The sequence below is a fragment of the Lacerta agilis genome, chromosome 8, assembly GCF_009819535.1.
Source record: "Lacerta agilis isolate rLacAgi1 chromosome 8, rLacAgi1.pri, whole genome shotgun sequence".
Lineage (NCBI taxonomy): Eukaryota > Metazoa > Chordata > Lepidosauria > Squamata > Lacertidae > Lacerta > Lacerta agilis.
In genome coordinates, this window is record NC_046319.1 from 7,247,846 (window position 1) to 7,269,230 (window position 21,385).

At 46.7% G+C, this 21,385-nt stretch overlaps 1 protein-coding gene across 1 annotated transcript in view; it reads left to right on the forward strand.

The window, feature by feature from the left end:
- CUX2 (cut like homeobox 2) overlaps positions 1–18,180 on the forward strand; it is a 227,419-nt gene extending 209,239 nt beyond the window's left edge. The window contains exons 17-22 of the mRNA XM_033159254.1: positions 956–1,737; positions 3,746–3,905; positions 10,679–10,948; positions 13,718–13,906; positions 15,020–15,290; positions 16,854–18,180. Coding sequence (XP_033015145.1) covers positions 956–1,737; positions 3,746–3,905; positions 10,679–10,948; positions 13,718–13,906; positions 15,020–15,290; positions 16,854–17,625 — 2,444 coding nt within the window. The 3' untranslated portion in view covers positions 17,626–18,180. The remainder of the gene's footprint in view (positions 1–955; positions 1,738–3,745; positions 3,906–10,678; positions 10,949–13,717; positions 13,907–15,019; positions 15,291–16,853) is intronic.
- Positions 18,181–21,385: the final 3,205 nt, after the last annotated feature.

A 21,385-nucleotide genomic window follows, 5' to 3' on the forward strand; every position in this document is an offset into this window, starting at 1 on the left:
ATCCAGGCGCACTTTTCTAGTTGATTAAAAGCTTTTTTTCCATTTATTAATCAAGTATTTGCTTAAAAGTTGCAGCTTTCTACTTTTTATTTATTTGCAGTTATTTCCCCTTTCCTTCCACTGCTCAAGGCAGGAGTGCATAATGGGGAGAAGCATCTGGGGAGCTCCCAGGCAATCTTTTTCTTCAGGCACTGACCAGGGCCTGGCCTACTTAAGTAAAAGTAAAAGGGGGGAAAGTTCAAGCATAGTATTACAGGCACTCTGTGTTTGTGTGTGTGTGTGTGTGTGTACATTTATGCCATTAAACATACTTCATAACATTTATACACCACTCAATTGTAAAAAAACAACAACCTCAGATTGGTTTGCATATTCCATATATGTTACATACAGAATGAAAGAAATGCAACATTAAAGTAAGGTACAGTCATACCTCGGGTTACGGCCGCTTCGGGTTGCGTTTTTTCATGTTAAGAATGTGGCAACCCCGGAAGTGCTTACATCTGGGTTTCGCCACACGCGCAGAAGCGTTCTGCGCGGTTTGCGCATGCGCAGAAGCACTTTTAACGGCGCTTTGCACATGCGCAAAGTGCCGCTCTGGTTGCAGTCTTTTCGGGGTGTGAACGGCACCCCGGAATGGATCGTGTCCGCAACCAGAGGTACCACTGTATATTTAATGGCATTGGATTATATTATATTATATTATATTATATTATATTATATTATATTATATTATATTATATTATATTATATTATATTATATTATATTATATTATAAATAATTTTAAATGACTGAAGCTGTGATCAGCCTTTTATTAAGATGCCTGCATTAGAATTTGATCAGGTAGCATGGGGGCTAGGGAGGAGGGACCCTGTATAACAGTCCTTTGTCTCCATCGAGCTCCAGTGGCCTCCCTCTTTCTACCCTCCTCACCTGTGCCCCTGCCTTCCGCAGGGGACACCAAGAGCTCTGCGGTGCCCCAGGTAATCGCCAACGGCACCTGCGCCAGCAACTCTGAAGACGCCATCAAGAGCATATTGGAGCAGGCCCGCCGGGAGATGCAGGCCCAGCAGCAGGCCTTGCTCGAGATAGAAGCGGGGGGCGCCAGCAGGCCTGTCGCCACACCACCTGTGGAGCGCTCGACCCTGGCGACGGTCAGCCAGAACATCGTCCAGGCTTACATCAAGCAGGAGGAGGGCATGCTGGGCCCAAACGCCAGTGGCAGCACAATGCAGAACCCCCTGACCGTGCTCTCCCCGGCGGCCTTCGTGCAGAGCATCATCCGGAAGGTCAAGTCCGAAATCGGGGACGCCGGCTCCTATTTTGACCAACACTGGGCTTCCGAAAGGAGCTTGCTGAGCCGTCCGTACACCTCCGTGTCGCCTTCCTTGTCCTCCTCGTCCAGCTACTCCAGCATGGCCAATGGGCGGGCGTGGCAGCGGGGCGAGCCCAGCGACGCCATCCCGAACGAGGAAGACCTCGTGACTTCTGAGGATGAGCCCCACAGGGTGATAGAGGTCAAGTCGGAAGTGGCCGGCTCAGAAGCCCAGGGCGCCGGGCGCCTGTCCTACTACCCGTCCTACGTGCCAAGGACTCTCAAACCCACCGTCCCGCCCTTGACGCCGGAGCAGTATGAGTTGTACATGTACAGGGAAGTGGACACCTTGGAGCTGACGCGGCAGGTCAAGGAGAAGCTGGCCAAGAACGGGATCTGCCAGCGCATCTTCGGGGAAAAGGTACCCCAGCAATAAACATTCAGCCCTTAAAGAGGCTTTTGGCCATGCTTGGCTCAAGAGAGGGTGAGAGAGGGGTGCAAAGGAGAATACTTTTTTATTCTCCTGGGCATTTGGGCAGCACTATATAGGCAGAGTTTGGGTCACTTATTTTTTGTGTTCATTCTTACAAGGGTGGGGTGGGTGATCTTTGTGGGTGGAAAAGCAAAGCCAGACAGCATTTGGTCTGGCATTTGGTGAGCTGCTTCACATACAAGTGAAACTCGAAAAATTAGAATATCGTGGAAAGGTTCATTTCTTTCAGTAATTCAACTTAAAAGGTGAAACTAATATATGAGATAGACTCATGACATGTAAAGCGAGATATGTCAAGCCTTTATTTGTTATAATTGTGATGATTATGGTATACAGCTGATGAGAACCCCAAATTAACAATTTCAACTTTGGGGTTTTCCTCAGCTGTGCGTCATAATCATCACAATTATAACAAGCAAAGGCTTGACATATCTCGCTTTGCATGTCATGAGTCTATCTCATATATTAAAACTCCAGTAGCTAATGAAAACAATTGCTTACAGAAATGGACTTTTCCACAATATTCTAATTTTTTGAGTTTCACCTGTAGCAGAATTTTATATTTGATTCATTTATATGGGTTATTATTTTTATTATGGTCTTCCTGCAGCCACTTCTTCCATGTGAAGCGATCCATGAGCTGATTTGAATTGAATCCACCCTGTAAAATTTGGAAATTGTAGTCCTGTAAAGGGGGTAGAAACAGAGAGATATAAACTCCCTCAGTGTCCAAGGTTCTTTGATGTAAGCCTAAACAGAAGTGGTTTATAAGTGATTTAAGTTTGTTCTGTATGTGCCCTGCGTGAGAGGAAGTAAGTGCCTGTTAGGAATGAACAGGAAATCAAAATGAAATCATATCAACGGCATGATTGCCTTGTCAGTTTGCTGTTTCCCTTCTACTTTGATGCGTAGACCTGCCTTAGCCCATCCCCTGCCTCCAAGAGTTCCCCGGGTTGCAACTGAGCACTCTTTCCCTCACAAATGACCTTTGATACAGTCTCCTCTGTATCACCAGCCTCAGATTCCCTCAGTTTTAGCAGAGCCACCTTCCCTTATAAACTTTTTTCTTTTTTTTTAGAATTCGGTGGCCTTCTCCAGGGTCATAATGACATTATCTCCCAATTCCCTCAGTGTTTGAGCTGAGCCCTCGCCCCCCCACGTGAAAGGAATTTTTTACATTTATTTTGTGGCCTTACTCTAGCCCCAAGGTTCCCAACATGGGGTCCAATTTGATTTTTAAGGGGGGGCAATTCGAGAACGAGTTACTAACTGAATTTTTTGCATTTCTTATGGTTCTAGGGGCCTCATATACAGTATATAAATCACAGAAAAAGCTCCCATTAAAATTAATTTATACTAATGCATTTCAGTTCTCTGTGTTTTGAAACCTTTTTTGCTATTTTTTCATAACACTTCATATTATTATTATTATTAATTATTAATTATTTTAACAATTTCTTAGTGATTTCTTCCTCAGTACTTCAACTGTCCTTTTGTCCTTTTATTTTTTCTCTTTCATGGATGCCAAGTTCTTTGGAAGCTTGTTTAGACCACGTCAATGGCCTTTTAGGCTTCCTCCACATGAATAGTTCACTTTTTGAATAATAATAATTATATGTCACGGGGGATGGAGGGAGGCATCAGGATTTTAGAGATGCTTAGGTGAGGCACGGCCAAAAAAAGGTTGGGAACCACTGCTATAGCCCCAAACACGTTCTCAGAGCTTTAGGTAAGCGTCCCCTCAGTCAGAATCGCATCCTGCCCCATTTCCCTGAGTGTTGAGGCCTCACCCCTCATGAAATCCCTTGTGGGGGGGTGGGTTGCTGGCCAAGCCTGCTTTCCCTGGCAAGAGTCTGCTGCGGTGGTTTTTAATGGCGGGGCTTGTACATGGTCCAAGGCCTCCTCCATCCTCCTCCTCATCTCCTGTCTGTTTCAGGTGCTGGGTCTGTCTCAAGGGAGCGTGAGCGACATGCTGTCTAGGCCCAAGCCCTGGAGCAAGCTGACCCAGAAAGGCCGGGAGCCCTTCATACGGATGCAGCTGTGGCTCACAGACCAGCTGGGCCAAGGCATTAGCCAGCAGGCCAACCCGCCACACGGTAGGTCCCTGCTGGCCCTCTTCCTCGGGGCAAGGCCTTGTTGGAGATTCATTCCCCGTGTCTGCAGTCATGGGACTGTTGTCTATCACATGACGGTGTATGTTTTCATTCCACAGAGTAGGAAGTGACAGAGACAGGATGTTTGCGTTACTGTGTTCCATGAAGTGGGACTATTGTCCTTTGTCCTTTCTCTTTGCTGTCTGATGCTAGAGAGAGAGGGAGCCATGTTGAAGAGCTCTGTGTGTGTTTATATGTAAATAAAGAAGATTAGCCAAAATGCTGAGTTGCTGAGGTCTGTTATGCAAGCTCAAAAGACACTGCGGATCCCTGAGTGTGCTAATGTTTTTTGGCATTAGTCGCTGTGATGTTCAGGCAGAAGAAAGCTTTTGAAGCTCCCGAATGATCAACTAGGAGGGAGAGAACATGCCAGTCGGGCATGTGTCTCTGCCAGGGTCCTACACGAGAGTAGGACGCTCCTGTCAACAGGCCTGACGTTCAGATCTCCAGGCAGGCCAACCCCCCCCCCCAACTGGATATAGTTTGTTTCTCTTCTCGTTATTATATATTTACTAGTGGTTTAAACCCGTTAAAATAACAGGCGCTAGAACATTTCTGACACAAAAATAGAAATAACACGCTGCCGCAGACACCCACGGCCAATGCCGAGCTCGAGCTCAGCAGAACCCCGGCTTAATCCCGCCCCTCTGGTCTGGGCTGCCTGGCGGGCTAGGCCTGTGCTTGCTGCTGAGGGAATGGAGTTAAGGGCTGGGAGCAGCCATGATGGTAGGTTCCTGTGGAGCTCCCACCGCCGTTGTGGTGAGGTCTTCTGGCCAGGGGAAGGGGCGGCCGAGGGAGAGCCGCGACAGGAGGGGGCTTTTTTCCCTGGAGTGGTGTGGGGCTGGGGGACGGTAGAACAGGTTTCCTTCCGGATGTGTGGGGCTCCCAGCCCCGTTCGGAATGTGGGGCGGTGGGTGGGGAAGCGAGGGGGTGAGGCGGCATCATCTCCTGGGAGGCTTCCCTCCCCCCCCCCCGGTTCTCCTCCTGCTGCCCAGCGGCGAGAGTGGCAGCGTGACCTCCCTTCTCGGCCGCCCTTCAGCCTCTGGAGTGCCAGCGTTCCATTTCAACCGCCCCGCTTCAACTGCCGCCGCTGCTCCCGGCCCGATGTCTCTGCTCCAATCCCTGTGTCCGTGGGGCACATGCTCAGTAGCGCAAACCCAGAGACACAGGGACTGGACGCAGAGACACTTGCGTTTTATATATATAGATTTAAAGCACGCCTTTTTCCCTGACTCAGGGCAGCTTACGGACAAAAATAAGAACAGCTAAAAGCATAGAATACACACCCCTCTTCAAAACCTCAGGAAAAGCAGTGGCTGTACGAGATCATTGACTGCAGTGTACCACGTCAGAGTAAAGGTGGAAATACCACTCTTTTTCTTTTTTGTTAGCAATTTTTATTAAGGTTTTCTTTTTTTCTTTCTTTTTTAAATCCTTTATTGAACTTAAAAGAAAGTAAAATAGAATCAAAAACAAAACTGTTCATAGATAAAACAAAATTATAAAAATTTGTTATACTTTGTCTCCATCTTTTTAAGGTCAACTCCATATTTCTTTGAATGCTCATTTACTTAATGCACTATTTATCTCAGTTATTGTTGTTAATTATCCAGAAAATTGTACTTTCCTACACATATCCATCGTATCGCAGAAGTTATTCGAAGGCTGCCACAGACGTTATACTACTACAATAATCTTTAAGATAGTTTTCATACAAACCCCATTTCTCAATAAACATCAAGGTTTTCCAGTATTGCAATGCAGTATGAAAGAGGAAAACCATTACAAAATAAGGTAAGAGAAACAGACAGGCAGAGGTCAGAGGATTAAGTACATCTGTCTGAGGCTACTGACTCATCTGGAAAATATATTGAAAATGTGAAGGAGGGAGTCAGAAAGTCCAGTAAGGAAGTCTTACGAGGTTCCAGACGTCCCATGAGGAACTGATTTAGGTGATCGTCATTGGCATACGGAACAAAGTCCCATCAAACTGCCACAAAAGAGTCCGGTTTGGTTTTTCCAGATAAAAATCTCACGTGGCAGGTAACCTTTCTCCTGTTAGGCAACTCCCTGTGAGTAGATTTTTATTTATTCCACAAAAGGTTGCAATCAGAGATGTGGCATTTCCACCTTCAGCCTGAATCAAGATGCTGCGATCTGCCATCTTACTCTTGCACAGCACTTAGAAGCTACTTTGATATCAAATTGCTGTTTCTTTCCCTGAGGCTTTGAGATGTATTATTTCCGAATGCGGGGTGGGGGGCGGGGGAAGCCTGCCTGGAGAACCGGACAAGATCGGGGGCTCAGACCCCCAGGCTGTCACGACAGCACCCCCCTTGCGCAGTCACCCTGTTTCAATATCCTGTCACCTCATTCTGAGGCATGCAGGTGCCAGGTAAGATCCCGAGGGAAATGAAAACTGGTGTTTGAGTTTTCTTTTTCAGCTTAACATTTGTCTGGTGCATTAACAGTGTCCATGTTCTATATCTCGGTAATCCTTATGGCAGTGAATCCTCCAATGGTTAATCACAGTAATTGTATACTGTTAAATCAGGTTATTATCCGTATATCACTGATTGGGGAGGCGGCAAAGGCCAACAAGTGAGTTTGATGGCCAAGCAGAGATGTAAACTGGGGTCTTTCAGCCTCAACATTCATTTTCTGAGAAATGAACTCTGTATTTAACCAGTTTACACTAGCTTCAGCAACCTGGGATTGCTGCTTCTTTCTTTAACACGCACGCCGTTATAAGGCAGCCTTGCAAATAAGCCTGCAAAAGTTACTAGCCTGCAGCTTTCTTTCTTTCTTTTTGCAACACCTACTAAGTTGCTGGTGGCCTGAATTTCCCTGTTAGCCAAGCCCCTTCTCTGCAGCTAGCATGGAAATGCTGGCCACTGGCCTTTTGGTGGGCTGGTTTTAAAGAAATTCCCTTCTACCAGGAAAGAGATACTTCCTTCCTCCGTAGCTACCACTAAAACTAGGTGGGCTGGCAGAAGAGGAAGGGAGTGGCCAGTGGTTCCTCTGCCAGTCTGCTTACTCACCTGCATGGAATTCCTGGTTGCCTATGACTACCAAACAAGTTGTTAAATGCAAGGCTGAATTTTATGGGGGTTTTTTTGCCAATCCTTTGAGCTGTTGAATTAGGAAAATAAAAATTAAAAAATCAGGAAGTGTGGTGGTGATGGGAACAAATTAGCATGTTGGCTAAAAAAAACAAAAAACCCTCCCCGCAAACCACTTCCTCTTAGTACCTTTGTAGCATTATTATTTTCTGCTGTTCTGCGTTCAGTCAATAAATCTGCATTGCTGCTGTCTCCAGTGGGGTCATTATCTCATTTTTTATAGTTATGGGGGGAAAGGTATAATGCTTTTACAGAACACTGTGGCCAAAATAATTTTCAGTAAAGGCAGTTTTGAAATACGCCTTAAAAAAAATAGGAAAGGTGCTTAAGAAACAAAAAAAAATATAATAATGGTAAACTTTAAATTTGAGTCCCAGTTACCCTGGGGACTGCAGAACAGAAGGGCTTAAGCCAGGGAACCCCAGGGAGGCTGTACCTGTTCCCTCCTGGGAAGAACGTCACTTCAAGGGGGAGACCAGCCTGCCCCATTCATCAGCCAGAGGTGGATCCACCAGCCTCTCACCACCACAATCAAGTATTCTTGGCTCCCACTGGAACTGGTTCTGGAACTGGAGAGCTGAAGGGAAGCACACTTTGGCCAGGGGAATAAGGGCTGTGTGTCTGCGTGGTCCCCTGTCTTCCAGAGTGCCTGCTTATTGAGCATTCTTCCTGATTTGCTTCCACAAGGTTTTCAGGGAAGGTGATATGGCAACCAGTGTTTACTGAGCATTCATACTGATTTGTTTGTGGAGAAGTTATGCGACGTTTGTTATCCCACGTCTTCAAGTGCATTTCCCTGTCACTTTCCTTACTGCAGAAAAAATCTGTCAGATAGGAGGAGTGGGTTTATTGAGCTAAAGCCACTTTAATTGCACAAAATGAATTTGCTGGTGTGTACCTGCATCCTCTGTGGTTAAACCACAGAGCCTAGGGCTTGCTGATCAGAAGGTTGGCGGTTCGAATCCCCACAATGGGGTGAGCTCCCGTTGCTCAGTCCCTGCTCCTGCCAACCTAGCAGTTTGAAAGCATGTCAAAGTGCAAGTAGATAAATAGGTACCGCTCTGGTGGGAAGGTAAATTGCGTTTCCGTGCGCTGCTCTGATTCGCCAGAAGCGGCTTAGTCATGCTGGCCACATGACCCGGAAGCTGTATGCCGGCTCCCTCGGCCAGTAACATGAGATGAGCGTCGCAACCCCAGAGTTGGACACAACTGGACCTAATGCTCAGGGGTCCCTTTACCTTTACCTGCACCCTCAGAGAGGGAGAGTGTTTTGGATAATTTTCATTTGTTTCCTCTGCTTGTAAGCTGCCTTGAGAATAATTTGATTGAATGGTAGGGTGCAATTCTGTTCATCAGTCTTAAATGTTCCTCTATAACTAGGCCTTTGGCTGATTAAACCATCTGTGGGCTTTAAATCTGTTTATGGGTAGGTTAGGATATTGGCTTCTGCGAGCCCATGCACTAACACCCCGGCCCGGGAGCCAGCCCCATAAATAAGGAAAAATGACACAGCGATGTATAGGATTAAATTAGGCCACAACTTTATTAATTTCCAATGTAGGAAACCTTGGTTTAGGCATTGGACGGCCACTTTTTCTATGCCCAACAGGTAGATCGTTATCTACTGGTAGATCACTGAACACCTGTGATAGATCACTGGCAGATCATTGGCTCCCCCCAAAGAAGCTCAGCAGCATTGGCTCCCCTAAAAAAAACTTCTATATCTTTGCCCTGAAGCCCCTTCCTTCCTCAACAATCTCAATCTGAACCCCCCCCCCCAAAAAGGGGGGAGATCACTGCCAGTTTTTAACTCTGCGAGTAGATCGCAGTCTCTTAGAAGTTGGCCACCCCGGTTCTGTGCCATCCACAGTTTTATAAACTTCCATCAGGTCACCTCTTACTCACCTTTTCTCCAAACGAAAAAGTCCCCAAACCTTACTTGCATGCTGGGAATGTGTGGACAAGCCCCCGATCTTGTTTTGTATGGTTCCCCAACCCCTTTCCTAGTCTCTGCTTTGCTCTTTTGCTGTATTTTGTAGACTGTCACTGTTGAAAATATACTAAAAAGATATTTACAAAAAAGGGCAGCAAAAGGATCAAGTAAAAAAATCATTGTTCTCCTAATGTGGAAAAAAATAAACTTCCCTTGTATTAGAAGTGTTGGGTCATTCCCTAAATGCTTCAATTCATTCCTCTGTTTTGTAAGCTGCTTCACAAATCATATAAACTCTTTCTCTTATATATAAAATCACTGTTACTGGGAGTATTTTGTATATATGAGAAAAAACAGTGGGAAGAGGCAGAGGGAGAAACATCATGCCATAATAGGGTGCTACCAGTTTTCCTCGATTACTTCTGCATGTATAAAATGAGAATTAAAGTCTCATCCCCTCCTCAATTCTAGACACATTACAAAACAGAATAAAAAATACGCTTCATTGAGCAGCCAGTCTGTCTCTCCATCTCTCTCCTCTGTCAACTTCTGAAAACATTCTTTTCAAAGAGGCGCAACAGCCATATCTTGTTGAACATACTAATTATGGAGGTTGTGGCGGGAGAGGCAGATGAATACAAACAGTGAGCGCGGGGAAAGATGTACGGCACCCTGTTTTTCAAAGCCCTGTGCTCGTCTTCTAGCTCTCCCCCATTCTGTATACAAGCACATGTGTTATGGGGAATATGAGAAGTTTGCGTGCCTCCTTATTCATCTGGCTAGGTATCTTTCATAACAATAAATAAGAAAGAGAACTGACAGGACGGTTTTAGTGGGGGTTTTTTTAAAAAAAGAAGGTACATTCTTCTCTTTTCTTATTTATTTGTTTTCTTTAAAAAAGAAGATGTCTCCTGGCATCACTTAAAATGCCTCCTCCAGGACGACCTGCTTGGGATTATGCACATGCAGTGGTATTGTTTATTTATATTGAAGATTGCACATCGTCGAACTCTGGAACGTGTTTCCCCAGGAGGCAATGACGGCCACCAACTTGGGTGGCTTTTAAAAGAGGGTTAGATAAGATTCGTGGAGGAAAGGGCTATCGATGGCTAGCCTACCAGCCCTGATGGCAACGCTCGGCCTCCAAGGTCACACTGAGAGCCAGTGTGGTGTAGTGGTTAAGAGGGGTAGACTTGTAATCTGGTGAACCGGGTTCGCGTCTCCGCTCCTCCACATGCAGCTGCTGGGAAACTTTGGACTAGTCACACTTCTTTGAAGTCTCTCAGCCCCACATGCCTCACAGAGTGTTTGTTGTGGGGGAGGAAGGGAGAAGGAGAACGTTAGCCGCTTTGAGACTCCTTCGGGTAGTGATAAAGCAGGATATCAAATCCAAACTCTCCTTCTTTTTCTTCTTCTTTTGAATACCAGGTGCTGGAAACCACAGGAGGGGAGAAAGTGCTCTTGTGCTCATGTTCTGCTCCCTGGCTTCCCACGGGCATCTGGTTGGCCACTGTGAGAACAGGATGTTGGACTAGATGGGCCTTGGGCCCGAACCAGGCAGGCTGTTGTTACGTTCCTTTCTGAATTTCAGGTGGTCCACGATTCCCTCACACACACACCCCTCCCCATAATCACAACGTTCCCTTTCTTGTTGTTCGCAGCCAGTCCAGGGGAGGCTCGGTCTTCCCCTTCCCCACCACCCAGCCCCTCGGAGCAAGAGAAGAGCCCCCCCGAGCCGCTGAGCCTCGCCCTAGAAAGCAGCAAAGAAAACCAGCAGCCGGAGAGCAGGTCCGGTTCCTCGCTCAGCGGGAAGATCTGCCCCAGCAGCCAGGCGTCTGTCGGCATCCAGGAGATTGTGGCCATGTCGCCGGAGCTGGACACTTACTCCATCACCAAGAAGGTCAAGGAGGTCTTAACGGATAACAACCTCGGTAGGGGTGCTCAGGGAGGCGCCTGGCAGCCGCTGGCGGGGGGGGGCGTGCTCTGGGGCCACAGTTCAGCTTGTTACGTGGACGGGGGCCACGAAGAGGTTTTCGCCATTGATCTAGGGCAAACAAAACTACAACCCCAAGGTTTCCCTGGTCAGGAAACTCTGTCTTGAACCAGTGCACGTTTTGTAGTCACGATTTGTCCCCCCCCCCCCGTGGCGGCTTCTCCTCAGCACATTTTAGTGCCGCAGAGGTAAATTGAAGGAAGTACGGCGAGAAAGAGCTACCAACGGGTTGGTGTGTGTGTTTGGGGTTTCCACTAGCTTGTTTCTGGGCCTGCAGCACCTCCACTGAGCCAACGAAATAATATTTGCATTGGTGTAACATATTCCTATCTTCCAGTTACAGGTGGGTAGCCGTGTTGGTCTGCCATAGTCAAAACAAAATCAAAAATTCTTTCCAGTAGCACCTTAGAGACCAACTGAGTTTGTTCCTGGTATGAGCTTTTGTGTGCATGCACACTTCTTCAGACACGAAAGCTCATACCAGGAACAAACTCAGTTGGTCTCCAAGGTGCTACTGGAAAGAATTTTTGATTTTATATTCCTATCTTATGACTGTCGCATATTTATTTATTAATGATCTGTCCTTCACCCTAAGGACCCAGATCAGGAGCTCAATGTATCCCGTGATTCTCCAGAAGCAGAGTGTCAACGTTTGAGTTGGGTGTTTGTTTTTTGTTTGTTTTTTGAAAGCAAGTTTCTAGACCTTATGAATACGAAGTTTAAAAGTATGGGTAATGGGTGGCTGAATAAGAGTTCCAGGGTTTGCTTCCCTTGTCGCTTCCCATGAAAAGCAATCCGAGTAGAAATAACATACCGTATATACTTGAGTATAAGCCTAGTTTTTCAGCACACTTTTTGTGCTTTAAAAGCTGCCCTCGGCTTATACTCAAGTCAACCATTCCTTAAGAAGTGTACAAGAACGGTGGTTCTTTACTCTCCCCAGGCAGCTTGTTCCATTCCAGAATTGCTCACATAAATGGAAACTTTAGACCCCAGAAGGCAGAAAGCCTATCAGTTAAGGAAGTATTAAAACCCCACAGGTGCTCACTTTCCCTGGCTCCTGCTTAAACAGGACAGGATCCCAGCCTTCTCTGTATAACACAAGGGAACATTGCACTGTGGGTTAAACCACAGAGCCCTAGGGCTTGCTGATCAGAAGAATGGCGGTTCGAAACCCTGCGACGGGGTGAGTTCCACAGCAGCAAAGGAGGAAGAGGAAGGAGCAGCCCAAAGGGCTGCTTTGGGCTGCTCGTTCCTCCTCTACCACAGTGGCAAAGGCGAACTGGCTTATACTTGAGTCAATAAGCTTTCCCACATTTTTGTAGGGAAATTAGGTGCCTCGGCTTATATTTGGGTCGACTTATACTCGAGTATATACGGTAATTATAAGTGAAAGCATGTACAGCGTTATAATTTTTACATAGATCAGTGGTCTTCAGCAGGTTCAGACCTAAGTCCCCAGCTCTGGCTCCTAAGCTTCAACATGGGACCCACTTTCACATTTTCACATGGTTTGTATTTGATAGCCCTAATAAAGCACATTATTAATCCTAGAATGGCAATTAACAGAGCAAAACGCATAGTGCTACCAGTGCTGGACACTCTCTTGGGGGCCCCCAAATAAATTTAAAGGGGGGAAAACTGGATGTACATTTCCAAAATATAAGATAAAAAAGTAAAACCTACATACAGCAACAGTGCTTTGTGTTGTGTAGGCTCCTATGATGTAAGTAATGGGGCCCCGCCCGCTAGCCTGCTCCCTAAAATATCACTGGTTTGTTCATTTCTATATATAGGGTACCTACATTCTGCATGGACTGGTCCATAAATTACCATACAGCATATATTCAATGCAAAAAACAGCGACAATTTGTTGTTGACAAAGGACAGCTGGACATATAAAGGGACCCATTACCTTCAGTAGCTATGGGCCTCATCAAACCTAAATCCGACCCTGAGTGCTACCCCGTGCTATTTTTCTAGAGAAATGAACACCTCCCTCGTGATGTGTGCACAAAGCAGCTCACAGCAAACATTCAAAACATCACCGGAAATAAAAAATATACAAAATACAGAGCAATGTCAGTAAATCAAAAAATGACAAAAGTTAACAATTTAGCAAACTCTGAATGAATTCGATATTTTTAAAACAACAACAAGGCTTACGTACATAAATCCAGAGTGAAAGGAGAGTTAACCTGATCTTGGTCCCAGCACAAAAGACCTGGATCTCAGCCCTCTGGGTCACCCACAAGCAGTTCCTCTTAACTGCAAGAACTTCTGTTGCTTTTGAGATAACAGCAGCATCGAAACAGTCCCTCTACAGCAGGGGTAGGCAACCTACCGGTAAGGCCCGGGGGCCGGATGCGGCCCAATTGCCTTTCAATCCAGCCTGCAGATGGTCTGGGAATCAGCATGTTTTTACATGAGTAGAATGTGTCCTTTTATTTAAAATGCATCTCTGGGTTATTTGTGGGGCATAGGAATTTGTTCATATTTTTTCCCCTTCAAAATATAATCCGGCCCCCCACAAGGTCTGAGGGACGATGGACCGGCCCCCTGCTGAAAAAGGTTGCTGACCCCTGTTCTAAGGTGTTATTCACTTACATTTACCTATCTGTTGGAAACGGCCAGTGCTGCGGTTAAGTTTCTCCTCAGCGGCACACCGCAGTCTGAACTTCCAGTTTCTCTCTCTCTCTTCTGCTAGGTCAGCGGCTTTTTGGAGAGAGCATCCTGGGCTTGACTCAGGGGTCCGTCTCTGACCTCCTTTCCAGGCCCAAGCCATGGCACAAGCTGAGCCTTAAAGGAAGGGAGCCGTTTGTCCGCATGCAGCTCTGGCTGAACGACCCGCACAACGTCGACAAGCTCCGGGACATGAAGAAGTTGGAGAAGAAAGGTGAGGCAGGGGAGGGTGCCCATGCAGGAACTGCTTGCATTCCTGGGCCGGCGTCAAGCCGTGTGACACCTGGGGAGATGGCCAAACCTTCTCTAGGGATGCTGTGTAAAGCTACAAGGAACCAGGCCTGAGATAAAAGTTCCTGCCCCCAGCATGCCTCCCCTTTGAGCTGAACGGGTAATACCTCCTTCATTGGATGTATTTAACTCCTTCATTGGAGGTTTTTAAACAGAGGTTGCATCATTGCCATCTATCAGGGAATCTTTAGCTGTGATTCCTGCAGGGGGTTGGACTAGAGGACCCTGGGGGGTCCCTTCCTAAGATTCTATAATATGCAATAAGGATGAGTGAATCCTTTCCTTCCATTTCTTTCTGGGGCGGGGGGGTGAGAGAGAGAGAGAGACTGCATATCTGGAACATCTTTGCACAAAAGCCAGTGGTCTCTGGTTTTTGCTAGGGTAAGAGATTTTTTTCAAAGACCTAATTTGCTGGTTAGCTCCCTTCTAAGCTCAAGGGTGCCTTCTTCCTCCCCTCCAGGGTGCTGCCTGACTTCCTGTTGCAAATGGCCCGTCCTTGACAACCTTGTGCCTCGATTCTATGACTGGCTTCATTCTGCACTCGGTCACCATGTATTCTTACACATACACACATATATACATATATACATATATATGTGTGTATACACACACACACCGTATATAAAATAGCTCGTAGATAACTTTTGAGAAACCGTTGCTTTATTTAGGGCGCACACCCAGAACTTTCTGTTCCTGAATTGCAAAGATCAGTTGCACCCCTAAAGCGTCCTTGTGAGTTTTCTGCTCAGTGTCGTCTTTCTTGTGCAAGAGGTTGAGTACTGGATCATTCCCCACTGTTTCAGAAGCAGAAGGTGCCTGGCTCTGGTAATGCCAATTGGCTGGAGACCGCAGGAGAGGGGGAAACATCTGTTGTGCTCAGGTCCTGCTTGCGGGCTCCACACAGGCATGTGGTTGGCCACTGTGAGAACTGGGTGCTGGACTAGATGGCCTAATCCAGCAGCCTCTTCTTATATTCTGATGTTTAAATCAGGACCGTCAGAATGCCTTTTAAGGATCCTTCCTCCCTTCCCTCTAGCCTACCTGAAGCGCCGCTATGGACTGATCAGTGCCGGCTCAGACAGCGAGTCCAACACCCGCTCAGGGTGCCCCAGCCCCAGCCTCCAATCTCAAGACCTCAGCCTTCTGCAGATCAAGAAGCCAAGGGTGGTCTTGGCTCCCGAGGAGAAAGAGGCCCTGAAGAAGGCTTATCAGCTGGAGCCGTACCCTTCCCAACAGACCATCGAGCTGCTGTCTTTCCAGCTTAACCTCAAGACCAACACAGTGATCAACTGGTTCCATAACTACAGGTGAAGAATCGGGCCAGATGAACTTTCAGCCCCCTCCTTTCCATATTAAGGTCTCTGCCAGGGCTGCTTCAAGTCCAGGGGTGGGGGACCACAGGCCGAAGGGCAGCACGCAGCCCTTCATGCCTCTCTTTCCAGCCCTTGCTGCACCCCGTCACCAACTTTGCTCCACACCTCTCTCTAGAGTGCTTTTTACCTGGCTGGAATGTGTCCTAGTTGCGTAGGTGGCGGGAGGGAGCGAGGTGCGCATGGGAAAAGCTCCGATTGCGACATGTGAAAGGGTCACACCCTGCCTAATTTTGTCTCTGGCCCCCACCCAGCACTGGCACGCAGCCCCAGGAAGATTTTCCCCCCAAGAAATGTGGCCCTCAGATTGATAAAATGTTCCCCACCCACCACAGTCAGCAGGTGGTTCATTACAGCACTGTTCATTTGAAGATGAGCTCCACCTCCAGGCAGTGAAAGGAATGAGGCACCGCAGTGCACTTCCATATTGTCCACTCATCTCTAATGCAGTCAGGATGTGATCATGGAAACTGCTTAGGCGGTGTGGGCTACTTGGTGCATTGATGGCTCTTGTGCATTTTCAAAGGGCTTTGCAGTCTTTGTCCTTACAACACTCCCAGGGAGTGAAGCCACTGGTGATTCCTGTAATAATAATAATAATAATACTTTTATTATTCGTACCCCGCCCATCTGACTGGGTTGCCCCAGCCACTCTGGGAAGCTTCCAGCATATACAAAAACATAATTAAACATTAAAAAGCTTCCCTATACAGGGCTGCCTTCAGATGTATTCCCAAGGTTGTATAGTTACTTATCTCCTTGACATCTGATGGGAGGGCATCCCACAGGATGGGTTGCCACTACCGAGAAGGCCCTGTATCATTAAGGTAAGGCATTTTGGCTGAGAATAGTAAGAGTGGCGAATTTAGGGGAGTGCAAACGGTTTGCCGGCACTGGGCGCCTAGCTGAGAGGGCACCACCAGGGGCACTGCAACAATAACGGAAGGTGAGAGGTGGGTGTGATGTCACACAGGGTGCCGCTGAAATTTTGAAAGCCCAAAGTCCACCACTGCCCATGCCCACAGAATGAGTCGGCGGCAAAAGTGGGCCTTGAGCCCAAAACCTTCTTAGCCTTACTGCATGATGCTCCATCCTGTGGAACATTCTGGCTCTCACTCTTCCTTGCTAAGTTCTCGAGGTCTTCTGCTGTTAGTCGCCCTGATAGATAGATAGATAGATAGATAGATAGATAGATAGATAGATAATACTTTATTCGGCTATAAGCCCACAAGGTAAAACAAATCAATAAATAAAACAGCATTTTACATTCTAAAATATCAACTAAAATATTTCAACGCATAATCTCCTTCGCATTACTTACAATCTCTAGATGTACCGTATTATGGCCTTGAAGATAAAGATGGTGCACAGCGTTTACTAGATTTTTAATAGTCATGCAGCATTCCATGAAGTCTTTTATATGAAAGAACTGAAATCAGGAATCTGGCAACCTGTAATGTCATATTAGCCGCCCTGACTCCCTGGCCTTTTCCCTGGCAGGTCCCGGATGCGCCGTGAGATGCTGGTGGAAGGAGCGCAGGAAGACACAGACCCGGAGCAGAGCACGACGCCAGGCAGCAACTCCCTCAAGGACCCTCCGCCCCAGAGCCCTGACTCCGAAGAGGAGGACAGGAAGCCCACCTTCAGAGACGCCGGGTGCCAAGGAGAAAGCGAGTCCCTGGTCCAGATCAAGGAGGAGCAGGTGGAGGACTGTGCAAACCACAGGGACTCCTGCAGCATGGATGGGGAGATGGGGACTCTTTCCAGGTCCAGCCTCAAAGAAGAGCCAGTGGAGGCGGCGTATACGGGGAGCCCAAACGAGGCTCACAGTGTGACATGGGGCAGCGCCCCACATAACAAAACACACGTCCCTGGGGCTCCCGATTACCCCTCTTTGCATAACCCCCTGGAGTCAGACAGCAGCGAGAGGCCGCACCCTGACCCCATTAGCTTTAAATCCGCTTCCGAGTCCTCCCGCTGCAGCTTGGAGGTCTCCCTGAACTCCCCGTCCGCAGCCTCCTCGCCAGGCCTCATGGTGTCCGTCTCTCCCGTCCCGTCCTCGTCTGCCCCCATCTCCCCATTGCCACTGAGCGCCGTGGCTGCCAAAGCGCCGAGTTCAAGTCCTGCCACGGATACGGGCTCGACGCCCCCAAATGCCAAACTGAACACAAACATCCAGCGGCGGCACGAGAAGATGGCCAACCTCAACAGCATCATCCACCGGCTAGAGAGAGCAGCCAATCGTGATGAAACCCTAGAGTGGGAATTTTAAGGAGGCCGAGTCAAAAAGAAATAAAACTACCCATATTTTGTTGTCCAGATTTTAGATGCTGTTGAACAAGCTGGTGAAGCAGGGAGCCGTAGCAGAGTGTGTACAGAAATAGATCTATCTAGCTATATATATAATATACATATATCTATTTTATTAATTTCCTCGACTACTAAGGAAGAGAGATAAACCAGCTCCATTTTGTTGAACAAGAGTGGTTGAACAGCTACGCTGTAGCTCCTTTTCTTAGCTCCTGACAGGAAGATAAAATTGACCTTGTTTGTTTTAAATGTGAAAACGAAAAAAAACAAAAAACAAACAGAAACCCACTTGGGAACACTTTTAGAAGAAGAAAAAAAAACATATTAAGATAATATTTATAGACCTCTTTTAGATATTTTAATAAAAGGAAACTTTGGAATTTATTAACAGCTCAAGCTGCTTTGATATTAAAAGATAGCTATAAACTGTATCAGTTGTGTCATTAAATGTCCACTGAAAAAGTCTTGTAGTTTGCCACTGGATGAGATTAAAAAATAATTTAAAAATTTAAAGATATTAACCCAGACTCATTGATCAAAGCCATCAAGAAGCACTATGAGACTGACCAAAATTTTGCTAAACTTGATCACCGAGGGGGGGGGGGGAGTGGGTGCTTTTTCCTCCCCCCCCCACCTGTCTGTAAGACACAGCGTTAGTGCGACATTTTCCAGGGACTTGTCTCCTAGTCCGCGAAGACTCTAAATTTGGAATCCACGATGCCATCCTGGGTCTGTTACTTAGTTCTGGTGGTATGTTTTGGAACCTGTTTGGTTGTTTTCCTTTCCTTTTCCTTTTTTTTTTTGTAACATTGGGATGGGGGGGGAAGTGTTGCGTGCCGTTGTATATGTTATAGAGATATGTTTGCAATAGCCTTCCTCCACAACATGTAGCATGGTTTGAGAACTGACTCTCTAGTCGGGATGCTTTCCTCTACCAAGTTGACCTGCCAGAAACCAAAACCAAGGAACACGGCCAGAAACGTCACTGATGATGCAGCAGGAAACAAACAAACAAACGGCAGCCATGCTCTTCCTCCTGCCCACTATTTTAGAAACCAGCATCTTTTGTTTCAGAAAGGTGTGTTTGGCAGCTTGAAAAATAGGTGGTGTGTTTGTTTTTTGGCAAGGACAGACTTCAGTAACCGGGACACCCCATAACAAAGTTTTACATTTTTGGGGTGCATGAAAATCACTGCCTTTTTGCTTAGCTCAGTGTTTTGTTTCTGGAAGGGAGCAACCAGCTCAGGTTCTCGCCTACAAGAGTATGGAAATATAGAGGAAATGTTGGTTCAGGCTCAATTTGTTTTCCACCCACCCCCCAACTGTCAACCCAGTCATGAGTTCCTTATTCATTCCAAGGGAGACAGTACTGCAGGAGAAGGTCTGGGGCGCATCAAAGGACTTTTGGGCTTGTGCCCAGGACTCTGTGTTTCTAACAGACCCCACTGGAATCCCAATCAAGTCGAGAATCTCCCGTCAGATGTGGGATTCAGCTTCCTAAAATGGAACACTTCCATTTCCATTTATTTATTTATTTTAAGTTTCCGGTCCTCGTTGCTGTGAAGAGAAGCTTGAAAGTGTATTATTGGAAGTGCGTACTGAAAACTCAGAAGCTGGAGTAGATTATATGTGTGCTGAGCACAACGTCCAGTGTGTTAAGAAGATGGTGCGTTGGACCCTGACATAGTTTCCCACAGATACAATTTGCTGACATCGTCCACCACCACCAACCACAACAGTTCTCCATCCTTCCTTCTTCCTATTTTGCCTGCGCTTACCACCAAAACGCCCTTTGAAAGCTTTATGCAAATTTGCACACACTTATTTTGCATACTATCTAATTCCGTGGCGCATAATATGCTTGTATGATGCACGGCGTAATTCATTAGAGGGGGTGGGACGTATTATGCAAATTAAGTTTCTGCAAATGTGCATGTTTTTATTCTGACTGTCAAATTCATTTTTCTTTGGTGCAGAATTGGCAGGGAAGCAGGGGTGGCCCCCGCCTCCCAGAAATCAGTTGGGGGCTGCAATGTAGCTTTCATTGACACTAGATCTGGCATAGAATTCATGCTGAGAAGTAGGAAGGGTCATAGCTCAGTGGAGGAGTGCGCATGCATTGCATGCAGAAGTTTTCGGGCTCAATCCCTGGCATCTTCAGGAATGCCCCCTCTCTCAGATCCTGGAGAGTCACTGTATAATGCAGCTTCCTAGGTGGAATCCGGCCAGGGAGCGCTTAGAGGAGGATCACTGACCATTTGTCCCACCTGTATGTCTAGGTGGGACAGTTGGTCAGTGAGTATATATACAGTATATCTCTCCAGAAGTGGGCAACTCTCCCCCCTCAAAAAAAAAAAAAAAACGAGAACCCAGTCAAATGAGGACTGAAGGATGCTCACAGTCTATCCTAAATTGATCATGGAAAGTTGCATTGATTGGAATAGAAAAAAGAAAGCCTAAGTAAATTGGCCTTAGGATTTGAGGAGAGGTCAGACCTTACACCTCTGGGTGAAAACAAAATGAAATAAAAAATTCCTTCCAGTAGCACCTTAGAGCAGTGTTTTTCAACCACTGTTCCGCGGCACACTAGTGTGCCGTGAGATGTTGCCTGGTGTGCCGTGGGAAAAATTGTGTTTATTTGATTCCTATTCAAGTGAATTACTTTATATATAGTCAATATAGGCACAGAGTTAATTTTTTTAACATTTTCTAATGGTGGTGTGCCTCGTGATTTTTTTCATGAAACAAGTGTGCCTTTGCCCAAAAAAGGTTGAAAAACACTGCCTTAGAGACCAACTAAGTTTGTTCTTGGTATGAGCTTTTGTGTGCACGAAAGCTCATACCAAGAACAAACTTAGTTGGTCTCTAAGGTGCTACTGGAAGGAATTTTTTTATTTCATTTTGTTTTGACTATGGCAGACCAACACGGCTACCTACCTGTAACTGAACCTCTGGGTGAGACATTTAGGGTAGGCTGTGCTGCTTCCGACCAGTGTTGAAAAACAGGGGGGAAACCCATTGGAGCTGTAGGGTGAGAACTATCCCAAATAGGGGCGGTGCATCTGTTGCTTTCAGGAGCGCCTGGTCAGCTGTTCCGTGGCCACCTCCTCCAAGGACAGGTCCTGCTGCTTCATCTCTGCATCAGCAGTAACAGAATGATCCAAACGGATGATGCAAGGAAGCTGCAGAATCACCTGGTGAAGGCTGGCTGGGAGACAAGACTTAAGCAGGCCTACCCACCCTTCCTTTCATTTGGCTACTTTGAGCTCATGTGATGCGAGTTGTTTTTTTCCTTCAACTATTTCCTGCTCTCATTAAATTATTTCTCGGACACCTGCATGTTCCCCCACCCCCCACCCCCAGCAAAGTCAACCTCTCAAAAAAAAAGTCCACAGTAGTGACGAAGCAGCAGCTAAAAACATTCTTACGGTTGGCAGCCAAAAAGAACTTTTTAAAAAGCCAGCTAAAACCACAACACAGGGCTCCCCATCCCACCCTGAGAGCTCTGCAGAGGAGCCCCCAATGACCTCTGGTGGCATCAGGGCAGGTTTTTGAATCCATCTGTCAAGGCCCCATCCAGTAGAGTGAATAGGAAGGTGCCCAAAAGTGGCTGGGTCGGCTTTCCCACATTTTGAAGTGAAGCGATACAGTGGGGGGTGGAGGGGTTGTTTGACTGTAAGGCCATTAAGTCCAAAATTCTTGGAATAACCTAGCTGCACAAC